The sequence below is a fragment of the Echiichthys vipera genome, assembly GCF_963691815.1.
Source record: "Echiichthys vipera genome assembly, chromosome: 15".
Lineage (NCBI taxonomy): Eukaryota > Metazoa > Chordata > Actinopteri > Perciformes > Trachinidae > Echiichthys > Echiichthys vipera.
The window spans coordinates 4049966-4066716 of NC_139840.1; the positions used below are offsets into that span (position 1 = coordinate 4049966).

The following is a 16751-nucleotide window of genomic DNA, read 5'->3' on the forward strand; positions in this document are numbered from 1 at the left end:
GTTCCCAGTGGACATACAGCCAGAGCGCTGTATCAGGCTCTCAGACTCTGCTGCTGAAACCATTACACTAACCACCGAACCACAGAATGGATTATGACCTTTATTTTTCCCCGCTAAGTGTCGGTATTTATAGCAACGTGATTATGAAAGGAGAGCTGCTGCAGTCAGACAGCGATGTCGGCTGGATTAGAAAGAAACATTTCCGGATAGAACTTCTTTAGTTCTGCATCAGCTGTGAGGAAGGCAACAAACAACTTAAGACTGACCAGAAGAATGCACACTGACATTATACCATCTCTGTAATTTACACGTCCAATTCACACAGAATTCCATGCATTGCATGGTGGGATTTTTTTTTTCCTGGTTCCATTGGGAAAGTTTGGAGCTGGAATAATTCCTACAGTTCTAGGATTAAGGAAACTTCATTCAAATCCACATTGACATTAATGATATTTCCTTAAAATAAACAAAACAGGCCTAACAAAATGTAGTGCAGCTCACTCACACAGAGGCTAGTGTAGACGTGGCCTCTGTCAGGCTGTAGCTAAATGCTAACATCATTAAGCTAATATGCTCACTATGACTCTGCTAACTATAGATGTCATGGTACAGGGCACGTAGTATCCAATACCAAGGAAACTAGATTCATGGTAAAAAAACAAAACATTGATGCTGACGTCTTGTCGCGGTTTCGTCTTAGTCATGGATGAGAAGTGCGTTGACAGACATATTTTGTCCTAATAATCGTAAAGGAAATGATCACAGTTAACATGAATGTGTGCAGCACATTGCATGGCACTTGGTCCAATAATTGTTCAGGCATTTCACTCAAAACTACAAATGTAAGCCTCTAAAGGTGCTGGAGGAAATATAAAGGATCACCAAAGTCATGAGGATTCATTATCTGGGGATCATGAATGTCTTACAAAATGTCATGCCAATATATTGAGTAGATATTGAGACATTGAAGTTTGAATCAAAGTGATGGACCAACATAGAGCCTTAGATGCATAGCAGCTGACACGGCTGATAACAAGAGACAGTTCAACCTCATTCAAATCTGACTCAGCTAGACTTTTGTGTTATTGTTTCATTTCACTTTCATCCATTATTTTGAATCCTACAAGAAGCCCAAAGGGGAGAAGTTCAGCATCCGTGAGGAACTCGGAGTAGAGCCGCTGCTCCTTAGCGTTGAAAGGAGCCAGTTGAGGTGGTTCAGGATCATCTGGTAAGGATGAACCCTGGGCGCCTCCCTAGGGAGGTGTTCCAGGCACGTCCAGCTGGGAGGAGGCCTCGGGGAAGACCCAGGACCAGGTGGAGAGATTAGATCTCCACACTGGCCTGGGAACGCCTCGGGATCCCCCAGTTAGAGCTGGTTAATGTGGCCCGGGAAAGGGAAGTTTGGGGTCCCCTGCTAAAGCTGCTGCCCCCGCGACCCGACCCCGGATAAGCGGATGAAGATGAGACGAAGATGAGATGAAGAAGCCCACATTATACACGCAATAAGAACAAAAAAGCCTGACACAAGCTGCAGGTGATGAGGCAGAGCACTGTTCCCACACTGCTAACTGTGTTCCTCTATATTGACCTGTTGCTGTTCCCTACTGATTTACTGTTTGTTTTCGGCAGAGAAACTCACTGTGGTTTCTCAAAGACTCCGCCCTGTGAAATGTAGCTTTCCTTGTTCGACGAGTTTGCGGGACCACACCAGAGTGTCTGCAGCGATCGAGCTAGAGCCCTGCCCTCGCCCCACCCTCCACACTCGCTTCCTGTGTGTTAGTGTGAGGGCGCTCATTATGGCCTCACTGATCGTTTGCATTCTGCCAACCCGAGGTGTGTGTTTAGTGAGTCAGCAGACCAGGAGTCGGCCAAAATCAAGTTTGCATTCACATTTAAACCAAGTCAGAAACTGACCCAGGATCAGCTCTTTCAGGGGGAATGTATTTCTGTAGTGAGGCACTACAGATGCGTTTAAATGCAGGTCACTGCTGCCCTCTAGAGGAGGTGAGGTGGATTATCAGAGAAATTCTATATAATCCGTGCATAATGTACACACTGTATGGACAATGTGATGACCTAATTGTTTCACTATCACCAGTATATTTACTAGTTAAGAGGATCATATTTTGGGGTTTTATTTGCAGTGAAAGAGTTGGATATGGACAGGTCTTTTTGTTGTTACAGCTATGTGCTTTTATTTTGAAGGCCTTAAACAAATGGTTTCCTTAAAGCGTCAGTTCAACGGATTCTCTCATTCAGTCTCTGGTGTTAATATCTAGCCATGCCCAGGTTTTACGATTTCTTCCTTTACCTCAATACCATAAAGATTAAAATGAATTTGCTCCTAATTTCATCTCTTACCTGAAACCGTGTCCCTGTTAATCACACCGTCAGGAGTTTTCATTGGAACCACTCCACCAAGTAAATAAATCTAGGGCTACAACTAACAACACTGTAGTTTTTGATGAATCTGCGGATTACTTTTTTTTAATTAAAGCTGTTCTTACCTTTCTGACAGTTTAACACTTTTCTTTTCTAATCTTAAAATGCTCCTAATAAGCGTATGGGTCACTCAAATGTAAAAGGAAACTCAAAAATATTCAATTCTCATATATTTCTGGTAAAAGTCTGACCGATCATTTTTATTGTCCCGGGTAAAAAGATTTGCCGAGCTTCCTGCCTGTCTTCCATCGCTCCGTTTCACTTGCGCTGCGGGGCGGATTGAAGCGTCAGGCAGAGGGAAGAGGGTGGAAGGTGGAGTTCAAATTTTTACCAAGTGCTGTGCAACATGCCACAAAAGTAACAATTGCTTTAATTGTGTGAATGATTTCTCAGAACATAGTGAAAAATGCTTGTCACGATTTCCCCGGGGATGCCATCAAATTTTTTGTTTTCTTTGAACGATCAAGATATTCAATTTAATATCATGTATGACAAAGAAAAGCATCAAATAATCACCGTTTTTAGCAGCTTTGCTTAAAAAATTACAGAAAAGAATGAATTGATTATCCAAATTATTGTGTGTGTGTCTGTGTGTGTCACTATTTTAATAGACACACGTTTCTAAGCTGGTACGACATTTATTTATTTATTTTCTCAACAGCTGAACAGTGAGTGCCCACTTTTCCAACATTTCAGAGAATCTTCATTTAAAGCCCATAACCGAGCCGGCCGTCTACGAGATCAATCTTGACCATAAAACATTTGATTCGGCTCAAAAACAAATTTATAAAATGAAAGAAAAGGTAAAGTTCGTGTACATAAGCAACTGTAGAGTTCAGTGGAAGCAGCTCAGTAGCCGTTTGCAGGGTTGTTCAACATTTCCATGGTAACCGTGAGCTCCACCAATCATAGACATTGCTTTTACCCTCAGGTGGTGATAAGAGCACAAATAAAACATATTTTCCTTATAATAAGGTAGATTACAGCTTACAGGGCTCATAGTCTCCTCCCTTTTATACCTTGCTAGAACTGGCCACTAGTTGGCAGTCCAGGGTCGTTCACATGCTCCACAAACAGAGAGGCTGAGGTGACAGCCTAAAACAATGTATTGTTCTTTACATAAAGTATGTAGATACCTGTATGTTGTAATGTATAATCTACTCCAGCTTATAAACCATGGTTTCACAATCCCTTAGCTCATGGTAAGTCTCCCGAAGGTTCAGTTATTATGGTAATAAATCATCATCCAAAAACCTGATGCAGATAATACACAGGGTCCTACTGTTGAGCTCTGCTGTCACTGTTTTAAATGTTTTTTTTTAATTATCCCTCATCGCTGTCTGTTTCCTCTTTCCCCTCCGTCTCTCCCCCTCCTCCTCCATCCATCCATCTCAGTGGTTTGTGTGACAACATCATCCAGGACATCATCTACAGCTTCGTGGTCCTGCCCAACCGCATCACCATCCCTCTGGTGGGAGAGACCCAGCTGGCCCAGCTACGCTTCCCTGTGCCTAAGGTAATACACATATGGTTACGTTTAGAAGCAACTAATGGAAATGAATCAACCAAATCTGTTAATCAGTGGGAAATGATTTGATAAGAAATCAGTTCTGTGGTTCCAGCTTCTCAAACTCTGAGGATCTTTTGCTGTCGCCTCACAGCGAGAAGGTTCCAGGTTTGCATCCTGACTGGGGGCCTTTCCGTGTGAAGTTTGCATGGTGCACGGAAGTCTTGTAGCTCAAAATGAATGAATTAACTATATTTATATAGCCTATCATTTAAGTAAGTGAGACTAGAATGAAGGCTACACGGTGGTGTAGTGGTTAGCACTGTCGCCTCACAGCGAGAAGGTTCCAGGTTCGCATTCTGACCGGGGCCCTTCTGTGTGGAGTTTGCATGTTCTCCCCGTGTCTGCGTGGGTTTTCTCCGGGTTCTCCGGTTTCCTCCCACAGTCCAAAGACATGCAGGTGTTCGGTTCATTGATGACTCTAAAATTGCCCTTAGGTGTGAATGGTTGTCTGTCTCTGTTCGTCTCCATGTGCCCTGCGATAGACTGGCGTCCTGTCCAGGGTGGACCCCGCCTCACGCCCGATGTCAGCTGGGATCGGCTCCAGCCCCAAGCGACCCAGACAGGGACAAGCGGTTGATGAATGATGATGATGAATAATGAGAAGAAAAAACGGTCTTTTTATCATTTAAAAAAATGAAAATGAGGGGTAATAATAGATTATGATGGAATTTAAGACAAAAGTCGAAAGCATCCTCTGGAGAGACCTCAGGTTATGACACCATCGTACAGCTCTGTGGTCTTGTGCCTACGTACATCACTTATATGATGTCCACTGTAAGCATCATTGGACCAAAATCTCCTTATTTTTTTTAGATAAATCATCATCCTGTTTTTTTTGAGCCAGCAGAGAAGCTGCTGACACTGTTGCCTCTTTATTTTACCTCAGGTTAGATTTCAAACTGCCAGATGGTTACTAACTACACTCCGCTGACCTTTGGATTCTACCTCGAGGCGTATGTGGGTGCTAATTGCCCTACTTTATCACAGGTCCACTCATACCACTTTAGGAAGTGGTAATCCTATTTCCAGGAGCACTAGAATATAAACTGTTTTCAGAGATGGTCTGTTTGCTCCATCTTTTTTTCTTTACCTCTTTTGAAAACCTGCCATCCTTGTGTCCTGGTCCAGCCTCATCTTACACCCTCTGTTCCTCGTGTGTCTCCTCAGGGCGTCTTGAGGATCCACTTCATCGAGGCCCAGGACCTGCTGGGGAAAGACAAGTTCCTAGGAGGGCTGATCAAAGGCAAGTCAGACCCGTACGGAGTGATCCAGGTGGGGACCCAGCTCTTCCAGAGCAAAGTCATCCATGAGACCGTCCACCCAAAATGGAACGAAGTGTACGAGGTGAGCGACAGTCTTACAGCGGCATCAATCTGTCACCTCGGTTCGAGTTTATCTCTTTTATAATTATATTTATTTCATGTTTGATGCTTTTATTTAATTTGGGCCTCATTCATCCAACGATCCAAAGCAAACATGGGTCCCATCAACGTGAAAAACCTCCCTTTCTTCCTTTCTTGTAGTAAAGTGGTGGCACTTTAGACAGAAGCATGTGTGAGGCTTGTATTACTGTGTTTATTTGTCATTTCAGGCCTTGGTATACGATAACACAGGACAGAATGTGGAGATTGAGCTGTTTGATGAAGACACTGACAAAGACGACTTCCTGGGAAGGTACAGCCTCTGTTAAAACATCCAATCGACTCTTCTCATTGTCTCATTCTCTTCACGTCCTCTGACCTTTGTTAAACTCACGACGGAAACACTACATTTATGTGTCCTCTAGTTTAGTATGCTTAAATATTTTTGCGTGAGTTAAGTGAAGGCCCTCAGTAATACACCTGCCAAGTGTGAAGTGGATTGGATGAGTGGTTGTCGAGAAAATGGAAGGATAGATTTTTGTTGGATTTAGATTTTGGACTTTTTGTCGGACAAAACGACTTCTGAATAGTGTTGTATAGTATAGTTGATAAGTTAAGTATAAGTTGAGGCCCCACTTATAACATACAGTACTTAAAATGTAATTCCGGCATAGAAATCATCCCAGGGTCTTTTCCGTGCATCTGCTGACAGCCGGACGTGGCTAACACTGGTTAGCTCGGGGCAATAAGGTGAAGGCATTCAAACGTCTTTTTTAACCACTAACACGGCTCAAAATAACAGCAAACCTCTGCAGCAGCATGAGAAGAGTCCCTACACATAAAACAAAGCACCAACAACGTAGTTAGAGAACCCAGAGTTTATTAAAAGAGTGTTTTGAAAGATTTACCTACTGGCCCCTGTACCAGCTCCTCTCATAGTAAAGTCCATTCAAGTGGATTACCAAAGTCAATCCAAAAGGAAGGAGCCCATTGGTGCTTCGTTTTATGTGTAAGGACTCTTCTCATGCTGTTATTTTTAGCAGAATTAGTGCTTAAAAAAGACGCTTGAATGCCTTCACCGTGCTGCCCTGAGCTAATTTGTGGTTGCTTGCATCTCTGGAAGTGTCTCTGTCTGTCTCTGTGTCTGTCTTTGTCTCTCTCTGTCCATCTGTTTGTCTTCTCTCTCTCTTTCTCTCTCCTTCTCTTCCTCTCTCCGGTGCAGACAGATGTGCGTCCTCCACAGAGCTGGGTCTGTCTGACGTTCCTGTCTGTTATAGGGAAGGTTTTCGTTGCCACCGTACTCTACGGGGGAATTGTTGGGTCTCTGTAAATCATAAATAAGTCATATAGTGTGGTCTTTAGCTACTCTGTAAAGTGTCCTGAGATAACTTTGGTTATGATTTGGCACTGTAAATAGAATTGAATGAATTAGTGATAGCCACGTACAGCTATCAGCCACTCAACTGGATTTATCCGTTAATAGTTCATACACAAAAAAAACTGTGTGCAAGTGTCGAAAAAGACCGCGAGATAATATTGTGCCAAAATTACACTTTAACATTAAATCAAGTGCATACGAGTACTGACTCTGCGTTCTCCGCAGCTGCTGTAAGAACAGCTGCACATGCAGATCAAATAGTTTACAAATGAGTATTTTATGTGTTTTGCATCATATTTGTCATGAAGCGTTTGCATCGAGTGTAATAGGATTTCACACTCCATTTACCTGATGGTAGTTTTCCATCAAAGGACAGAGCCCCTGGAAGTGATGAGGAGCTTTCACAGCGGATTCCCAGTGGTGTTTAATGAGTGCGGTGTGTCTGGCTTTAATTTGCACCGGCGCCCATTAACTGTGCCTGCATGAGGAACACTCTGTTGTGACACTGCAGCCAAACAGCAGCGTGATGAGTCAGCCTCCCTCGGTGAAAGTTTTGTGTTGTTTGTGACTTGTTTTTCAGTCTGATGGTCGATGTGGCCGAGCTCCAGAAGGAACAGAAGGTTGATGAGGTAATCTGCGTACACTCTTCCTCTTGGTGCCTTCAGCAGTCAGGTCCATATTAGACTCAAATGTGACGTTAAAGCGGGAGATTTTTTAGTGAAATCTGTGCTCCTGTGTGCTCCTGTGTGCTCATTACTGTCCCGCAAACTCATATTTATTGAAAATAGTGTTGGTAAAGTTTGACTTTTTGTAAGTGTTCTAGTTTTTTTCTCTACTTTTTCAGCCATGATATTCAATATAACACTGCTCGCACCAACTACCGTGCTCTTCATGTTTTCATTTTTGTTTTTTAACCAACCAGCGCAGCGCAGACGTCAGTTAACCAATAGGATGCATCATAGCTCACATTACATGGCATGAAGTATTAAAAAAGGTTGATAGCAAATATAAAATGAAAAACGAAATACAAAAGGAAAGAAATAGAAAAACATTATATAACGGCATATCTCCAACTTAAGATAAATACTTCATAACTCAGTTCTATTGCAGCTATGTCGGGAGGATGTATGTTCTCCCGTTGTCCGTCCGTATGTCCCTTTCTTCGCCGCGATGTCCAGGAACAGAATTCAAACATCCACTTGGATTCAGAGAGGAACTGATTAGATTTTTCAGGTCAAAGGTCAAGGTCACGGTGACCTCACAAAACACGTTTCTGTCCAAACCTTGTGAATTCCTACATTCTGACAACATTTCACACAAATGTGTAACAGGATAAAAAATGATGAAGTGATGACGTTTAATATCCAGAAGGTCACTTCACTGTGACGTCATAATGTTTCATAAATCAGGAACAGAGGAGGAGACATTTGGTTGGATACTGAATTAGAGATGTTAATCTTTAAATTGTGCTGACTGTAGAGATCTGAAGATCAAAAAATACACTTAATACCTTTTTTCAAGTCCTTCAAAGTCTTCACTACATGTGTTATGGACGTAAACAGCAACGTGACCTGGTGGTGGAGGTTTACAAGGATCTTAGGAAGATAATCTCCAGCGGTCCTTCAGGAGGCTGTCATCATTCAACCATTAAACAAAACATATTGCATCTTCATTTTTACAAAAAGTACAATAAATCCTGGATAGATAAGTCATTGCTGATTAGCAAAAACAGCTTTGTATCTGTGAAAAAACGGTACTGATTGGATTTGATATCTGTTTGTCTGTCCCTCTCTTTATTCATGGACAGAATTGAATGCTATAGGCTGGAAAGCATTGTGTCATGGATATTAACAAAGGCCCATTTCTTTGTCTGCAGTGGTTTGTATTGGAAGATGTGGCTACAGGGAAGCTGCACCTCAAACTGGAGTGGTTGTCTCTGCTGCACACACCTGAGAAGCTGGACCAGGTACAGAGTTGCTTCTTCACGTACAGAAACTGCTTGAATCTTTACTCTGGTGGAACTTGATCATGGACGTTTAACCTCCAGCCCGCCTTAAACTTCCCGCCTCACAGGACCAGTTTGATCCAAAACTAAGCTGTATCTCATTTCCAGGCACTGATGAGCATCAAAGCTGACCGTGGTCACGCCAACGACGGCCTGTCGTCTGCGTTGCTCGTCGTCTTCCTGGATTCAGCCAGAAACCTGCCGGTAAGTCCGTCTGATTCAACTTCCCGGCGTGCACCTGCAGTAATGATTCCTGGTTTCATCTAAGAGTCAACAAATACAGATATCTGATGAGCACAGGTGAAGACGATTGCTGATTTGCTTCTGTCCGGAAAAGCCGTTTTCCATAAAGACTTGCGGAGGCTGATGTTTGACGTGTCTCCTGTTTGCAACATGATTATTTTTGTTCTCAAATGTGCAGGTTTGTTATTGAAGTCCATTTTATAACTTTAGGAATGATAAAAGTATCTGTGGGAAATCAGAATTACGAAACACTAAGCAAAGGTTTTGATGTATTTTCCCATACGTTTGAACATCCATATACTGCATCCTCTACCTGTCTTGAAGCAGTTGTTCGTTGTTGCTCTGTGATTGATAGTTTGCCTATTTGTATACGCCTGGTGCTGCAGGTAGATACTGAAGTGTGTTTTTTTGCTTGTTGGCTCCAGTGAGCACAGTTTCTTCTCCTCATTGCTTCACTTATCTACTTTCCTGAACTCATTTTCTTCCTTCACTCCATCTCTATTTGATTTTAGAAAGGAGAAAAGCATTCTTCCTGTTTTTGGCAATGTGGCTGCTACTGTAAATATATATACATGTCCTTAGTAAGCAGTGGTCTCAACTGTTTGTAGTTACTAAGCTGTCATGGAACTTTTAATTCTATCTTGCCTCATACAATATTTTGTATCATAAACAACTTTAGTTGTTGGTGTTTGACCTCTGTAGTGCAGGCCTCACCTTCCTCTTTTCAGCCTCCTCTTCTTCCCCTGCTTCTTCTTCTTCTTCTCTCCCTCTGAAAGAGCGTCTTCGAGGGGAACTTGGGCTCTGGCTACTTAAAAGAGAGGCGGGCGGCTGGCCTTGTGTTTTGCGAGAACACCGCCTCTCTCTATAGGACCTTATTTGTGAGTCCGCTGGATGTTTTCTGCATCCCAGAGTAGGAGGTCATGCTCCTTTTTGTTACGTTTGCTTGAGTTTGGTTTTGAATAAGGGTTTGAACTGTTTGCCTGATGAGCATGAATTCCCATTAGTGCATGAAATTCTTTAATGTCATAAGTTGTTATGAATGTTATTTGTTAGAGTTTGACTCATTACAAAGAGGAGGAACATGACGGGAAAATGTGACGTGGAAATTGGCAAATGACCTTAAAGGTTTATGTTTTTGGACGATCAAAAGCATCCTTCCTCCTCTCATATTTGTGTTCATACGGCGTTATTGATCTCACTGGATTAGTTGACACGCTGTAAATTGTTTCCACTCATCTAGTTTCGTCAGATTGGTTATTTTCCGGAGAGCCAAGAAGCAGGCTGTGCGTCTGCTGTGACTCACCGACAATTAAACTGGCCGTGCTAGGCCGTTTGAAGCTTTTGACGCTTGTAGTTAAAACACAGCATCAGGCAGGTCCAAAGAACAATTTGTTCTATATGTTGTAAGTACAAGTTAGTTTCATTAATTCATTTTGAGAGGAAGGAATGCATTTTTGATCAGTTTGAGACACTGACAGCAGGGAGGGTGAATTCTCTGTGGATTGCTTCCCCTCCATACTTCCTGTTTAAACTCATTGTGTGTGAACAGGCAGCCCCCCCCCCCCCCCCCCCCGTAGTGGTTCACCCAGACTCTGCCACCAGCACACGCTTACTGCTCCATGAAAAACTGAAGCAATTCCCTTTTATTTCAAAGGAATGCACAGACCCTTTGACAGGACGTGACACTAACACTTAAATACCTATTGTCGCCCAATCATCACCATGACATAAAAGCATCTCAGCGTCGTTGATCACAATGATTCTTTCCCTCTGATCTTCATTTAATCTCTCCATTGTAATCGATGACTAATGCTCTGATATTTGAACTGGAGTCCAACCAACACGGTTTCAGCTGTTCATGGCTGATATTTTGTATTGGCATAAATATAAACATGTTGTTTTTGCTGCAGATGATAAAATTGAATTTCCAGTTTTCTGAATGTACTCTTGTTCAACTGGAAAGATTTCTGCCTCAATGTTTAACATTGCTACAACTGTCGCTACAACGCATTTATCTAAATAACAAATATCATTTTGAATATATATCATTAGATGTTAGATTAGATTTGTATTTAAAGTGGATACTATCATTTAAATAATGACAGCCTGATGAATCCAGTATTGGTTGGACTCTAGTTCTGACCTCATGTCCGGATGTAATTGGGGAATGACATTAACCATCATCATGTGATCATCATGTTGTCTCTCTGTCTGTCTCATCGTGTATCAACGTTTGGTGATGCCCGCGGCCCTGGTGTGTTCTGTCTTTCTCCTGCCACCTGCATGCCCCTTCTCCCTAATAACCTGCTGGAGTGTGTCTGTGTGTGTTGTTTGCTCTTTCCTGCCTTGTTCCTGGGGGAAAATCAAAGCGCAATCCGTTAGAGTTCAACCAAACGGGGCTGAAGAAGGCCTCGATCAATAAGGCCATCAAGGTAACGGCACGGTAACAAAGCACACCTCTAACGCTCTGACACCGAGGAGGAGCACAGAGAACACTGAAGCCTGTGTTCACACTCATACTCACACATTCAACTCATATTTATACTGTATGGCCAAAAGTATGTGGAGCAAAAATAGCACATCCATACGTGATTCCAAAAACTTTGCATTAACATACAGCAGCCTCCACTCTTCTGGTCCCAGTTCTTCCACCGGAAGAGCATCAGTGAGGTCCGGCACTGATTTTGGCTGATCAGGTCCGGCTCTCAGTCAGGGCTGGATGGGGTTACGGTCAAGGTTAAGGACTCTGTGCAGACCAGTCAAGTTCTTCCATTTATGTAAGATTTGGGGTGTGCCATCACTTCTTCTACCCACCGTTTATGAGAAGGCGTTATTGCCTTTATCCAATTAAATAGGATCTACCTCCTAGCCAGCAGTGAAGTGAATGCTATATGCTTGAGCTTCTTGTGGCGCTACTATGATATAGTAGTATTTCAGGACATGTACTTACTTGGTGATCAATCCAACATGACCTTTGTGTGTTTGCCCTATGAAAAGTGTCCTTGAGAAAGACTAATTGTTACCTTTTTGGCAGGATTTTGAATAATTTGATTGTTGAACGATGACTTTCACTGTCTCCTAATGTGAACGTAATCAGCCTTTAATTCTATCTTTATAATCCAGTGCAATTTGAACCGTTGTTAGAACATGAGAAAGAAAATGCTGCCAGGGAGAATGGCCTAACAAACATAAATCCTACAACTGGGAACGCTTTGTGCACAGGCCATTGTCATTGTCATGTTAAAACATGGAAACAGACAAGAGATGTTATGGATCGATGCATAGACTTACGCTAATACTCGCTGATCCCCGATCCAGTATTTTAGGCTGCACTGGAGGCATTTCCACTGGTATCAGAACAACTCTAAAGGAGAAACACAAACAGTTTACACAAAGTTGTAAGCATACTACTGTCCAAACTATCATTGCATGTCGTAGCAGTAAGATTTCTTTTCGTTGGAACTGAGGCGCCTTTGACCAAATGGAAAAAACAATCCCAGAAACAAAAGTACACAAAAGTGTCTGCATACTTTTGGCCATAGAGTGAACACTGTAGTAGGAGTGAGCTCAAGGCTTTGAAGAGCTTCATAAGTGCAGAATGTCTAAAGTTTGCTGCTACAGCGTTCAAAGCCCCTCTGTGGTTGATTTCAGTTCCAAAAAACTGTACTTACCTACTGACGTCTGTTGTGAAAATAATTAACAAGCTCCACTAATCATGTTTGTTTACTAAAACTGTGCGCCGTCTAACAATGTGTGTGGTAAATAACAGCATTGTTACATTTACGGTACACTCAGCCTTGTGATTCTGAAACTTGAATCGAACTATTTCTTTTAAACTGATCCAGTGTCGTTCCAGATTTCCTGGTTCGGTGCTACAGAGACTTTTAACTGACGTACTTTCCCTCTTTACTCCTTCCCTTTAAACGTTTCACATTTCACAAGTGCTGAAATGTGACAAGTAGCACTGGGTAGTTTGGTATCACAGACAATTTGTGATCCAATGCCCAAAAAGGCCACTGAATCAGATCAAAACGCACATTGTGAATGCTCAAAACATACCATTTAAATAAAATACCTGTTCAGGGCCATGTTGTAAAAACATTTCAAAACTATAATAAACACTGTAGACGTTCCTTAAGTCATTAATGGCATGCTAGTTGTGTGACTTAGCTCAAAACAATGCTGTAACAGCTTAGAGCTAAATCCTGATAAAAGCAAGATTTGTCGATTCACTGCATCTTTTTAAAAATATATTTATTCCTAATTAAACCTGCTTTTTCTCGTTAGTAACGCCTGTTTTCTTCTTCTGCAGTCTGGTAAAAAAGTGACCAGCGATCCCAGTCCACTTGTCCAGTTCACAGTGGGACACAAGTCCTACGAGAGCAAGGTGAGACCAAAGCATGATCCGCATGACTTAATACCCACCACCATTCATTCATTCATTCATTGTAATCCATGTGTGCAACAAATGAGCTCACATTGACTGAGGACAACCCTACCTTTCAGATAACAAATACTTCAATGTTTTGAGAAATGTAGTTGTAGTTATTCACTTTTGTTTAAAGGATGAGATGATATACAGTACATGTACGACGGATTTAAATCTTATGTCTGTGCGTTAAGTACGGAGCAGGAGTCAGGATGTTTAGACTGGAAGACTGGAAAAACACTTGAAAACATGACTAATTACCACCAAAAATGTGTTTAATAAAACCCCAAATTTTGCAGTTTTACATTTCTGTTTGTGTACAAATTTAACCAAACGATGATGACTCTTTTCTCCCACTTCCAGTCTTTGTGCTAAGCTAGGCGAACCACTTTCTGACTCTGTACTTAACACACACACACACACACACACACACACACACACACACACACACACAAAAGAATCCATCCCAAAGAAGAAAAAAGGAGTATATCCCAAAATATTGAGAAATCTGAGAAAGTGTATATTACCCTCCACCTCCAGAGGATCTGTTAGTTCTTTGCTGAAGGCCGGAGGTCAGTTTGTCTTCGTGACGATTGCGTCAGCTGCTAAGAATCAGGCTGTTTTGAAGATTTTGAAGATACATTTTGAAGACGATACAAAATTGCTTCATTTGTCGTGGAATACTGCCGCCCCACCATGCTAAAGCTAGCGCATTTCTACTATAGCGGCAAAGTGTGTAGCCACAACACATTTGGTGGGCAACTAATAGTAACTTTTGCAATTAGCTGGATCTCAAAATAATTTCACTTCCATGAAATGTGCAGGTTTGCAGCAGGCTGAAGCCCGTGATGTAATTTCCCCTTAACTCCTCTCTGTTGCGTCCTCTTCCAGACCAGATATAAGACCAACGAACCGGTGTGGGAGGAGGCCTTCACCTTCCTCATCCACAACCCCAAAAGCCAAGAGTTGGAGGTTGAGGTACAGAGGCGTCTCCTGTCTTTTGTTGGCTGGTCATTGTCCGTTCATAAGCAGATACATATGGATCCCATCAGCTTATATCTTTGTACCCTTTGTGTTTCAGGTGAAGGACGAGAAACACGAGTGTTCTTTGGGGACGTTAACGCTGCCTCTGACTCGCCTGCTGGAGGCGGAGGACATGACACTGAATGAGCGCTTCCCTCTGAGGAACTCCGGGCCGAGCTGCACCCTCAAGATGAAGATGGCTTTGCGGGTAGGAGGTCAACCATTCAAGTTTGTGCTCTGTCGTGGCGCCATCAGATCAGCGTGCAGGGTCACCCTGAAGTGGTTGAGCTCAATTTCGCTCCAGGCTTTTAAAAGCTTTTTCAAATTCCAAATTAGGCAGCAAAGTGGTCCTGTGGTTTCAGATATTGCCCTTTTACTGGAAAGCCCTGAAAGGAGCAGAACTTAATAAGTGTATGTAACTCTTTTGTTGCCTGAGTTTGGAAAAAGCAATTGTTGGTCTTGAATATAAATCATAATTACTGTTGGTTGTGACCTGGCATGTGTTTTCTTTCAGGTGCTGTGCTTGGATAAAAGCACTTCCTCAGACACCACCCCGTCCTCCGTGCAGGTCCGCAAGAACAGCTCCGCCAGCCCAACCCCACGGCCCTCTGTCTCCTCTGACTCCCCCATGCCTCCCTCCACTTCCACCACCACAGAAATCCCACGCTCTTCCTCAGTTTCGGCCCAGGAACTGCTGAACCGACGGAGGGAGGCAGACGAGGCTTTTAGGGCTCCGGGAAGCACAGAGCCGGGGCAGGGTGGAGGCAGAGGAGGAGGAGGTCGAGGCCTGGCGGATACCGGAAGGAGCACCTCCAACCTGGCCATCTCTGGTTCCCAACAGTACCTGGCTGGAGGAAAGGAACCAACGCCCAGCATCGCTTCGGACATCTCCAACCCCTGCGCTGCTCAGGAGCTGCAGCAGAGACTCCAGCAGCTGCAAAAGTATCTATCAAGCAATCATAGAACAGATCATCTGTCCATATAATGATGAAATTGTCTTTCTGGAAGATTTTTCTGCGTCTTTATGTCCGTGGAAAATAGTTGTCTGAACAAGAAACCTTAAAGGTTAAACCACCAATACTTGGAACAGGATACAAATATCAAACTTTGATGGAAAGTTTATTAAAGGTTGAACATGGAGAATGAGCAGAACTCCGCCATTTAGTGTCTCAAGATCGTCGTCGCAACAACAAAAAATAATTCCAGCAGTCGAGTTGCCAGGTTCGTTGCCGAGTGTGTCAAGCGATCAGCCTGCTCCATGTCAGTGATGAATCATACGACGACTAATTCGACTAATCAATTAATTTTTAACAGTAGTTAACGTTAGCCGGTCTTCAACTGGAATTTTTTAATTTTTTTTATTAACATTTTTCCAAAAAATTTACGGGTTTGACAATGACTTTCTGTCCCGTTCTGTTTCTATGGTAGCAACCAATAGCGTTGGGCGTTGCTGGTTGCCAGTGTTGTCTGTTGTTATATTAGTCTGTGATATCACTAGCCTTATTGTTTGAGAGGACATTTCTACAGACCTGAAACGTTAACCTAATACAGCCTTGAGCATGAGGTGCTGGTTTTCATACGTTTACCCCTCCTGTCTCTCTCTGTCTCTGCAGTGGTTCAGGCCCCAGTCATTTCCCGCTGGGTGAGGTCCAGCTGACTGTCCGACACAGCTCGCAGAGGAACAAACTCATCGTGGTCGTTCACGGCTGCAGGTACGGACCAATAAAGGCAGGGGCTCGCACCAAAGAGTCTCGCCCAAAAAGTGGCACTTTAACACGCCGCGAAGACTACAGCCAACTAGCACATACGGTCCCCGCCTTTGTGAGATTAAATAACTCGGATTCAAGGCACCAGTTAGCCAGCTAGCACATTAACAACACAACCAGATGTTGCAAGAACTAATATTTACGCGTTGATAGTGGGATGTTCTACGGTCAAAGGTCACAAATAAAGCCTTCCAAACCAAACACAACACAACCAGACATGTTTCAGCAGGAGGGTGATATGAAATTAGGGAGCAATGAACAACACAAGCAACCATTATTACAGCTTTCTCTGCCACTAGCATGTAGCTACATGTAGTAAACAGCAGCACCTTCTACCGGAGCTGTGCGTAGCTGTGCTTCATGGGCGTGCTTTTCCCGGAGTAGATGACCTTTGAAAATCCGCAAAGGCTTGATGTCAGCTGAGAAAGTGGAAGAAACTGTCTGAAAGGCGGCATTGACAGAGTGTGTGGAGGGTTAGACTGGTTACCCCGTAAACGCGTTTACCTCGTTATTTGAGTCTTTGCTCATGTTTAG

The 16751-nt window shown here is 43.0% G+C and overlaps 1 protein-coding gene across 3 annotated transcripts in view; it reads left to right on the forward strand.

Moving 5' to 3' along the window:
- Positions 1-16751, forward strand: part of esyt2a (extended synaptotagmin-like protein 2a) — a 58220-nt gene that overhangs the window by 37013 nt on the left and 4456 nt on the right. For 2 of the 3 annotated variants that reach the window (XM_083928432.1, XM_083928433.1), the window contains exons 9-20: positions 3838-3958; positions 5180-5356; positions 5604-5686; positions 7332-7380; positions 8628-8717; positions 8865-8960; positions 11369-11431; positions 13312-13386; positions 14320-14406; positions 14510-14659; positions 14966-15393; positions 16065-16163. In XM_083928432.1, the coding sequence (XP_083784558.1) occupies positions 3838-3958; positions 5180-5356; positions 5604-5686; positions 7332-7380; positions 8628-8717; positions 8865-8960; positions 11369-11431; positions 13312-13386; positions 14320-14406; positions 14510-14659; positions 14966-15393; positions 16065-16163 (1518 nt within the window). The remainder of the gene's footprint in view (positions 1-3837; positions 3959-5179; positions 5357-5603; positions 5687-7331; positions 7381-8627; positions 8718-8864; positions 8961-11368; positions 11432-13311; positions 13387-14319; positions 14407-14509; positions 14660-14965; positions 15394-16064; positions 16164-16751) is intronic. The other variant, XM_083928434.1, reaches the window with a different exon arrangement.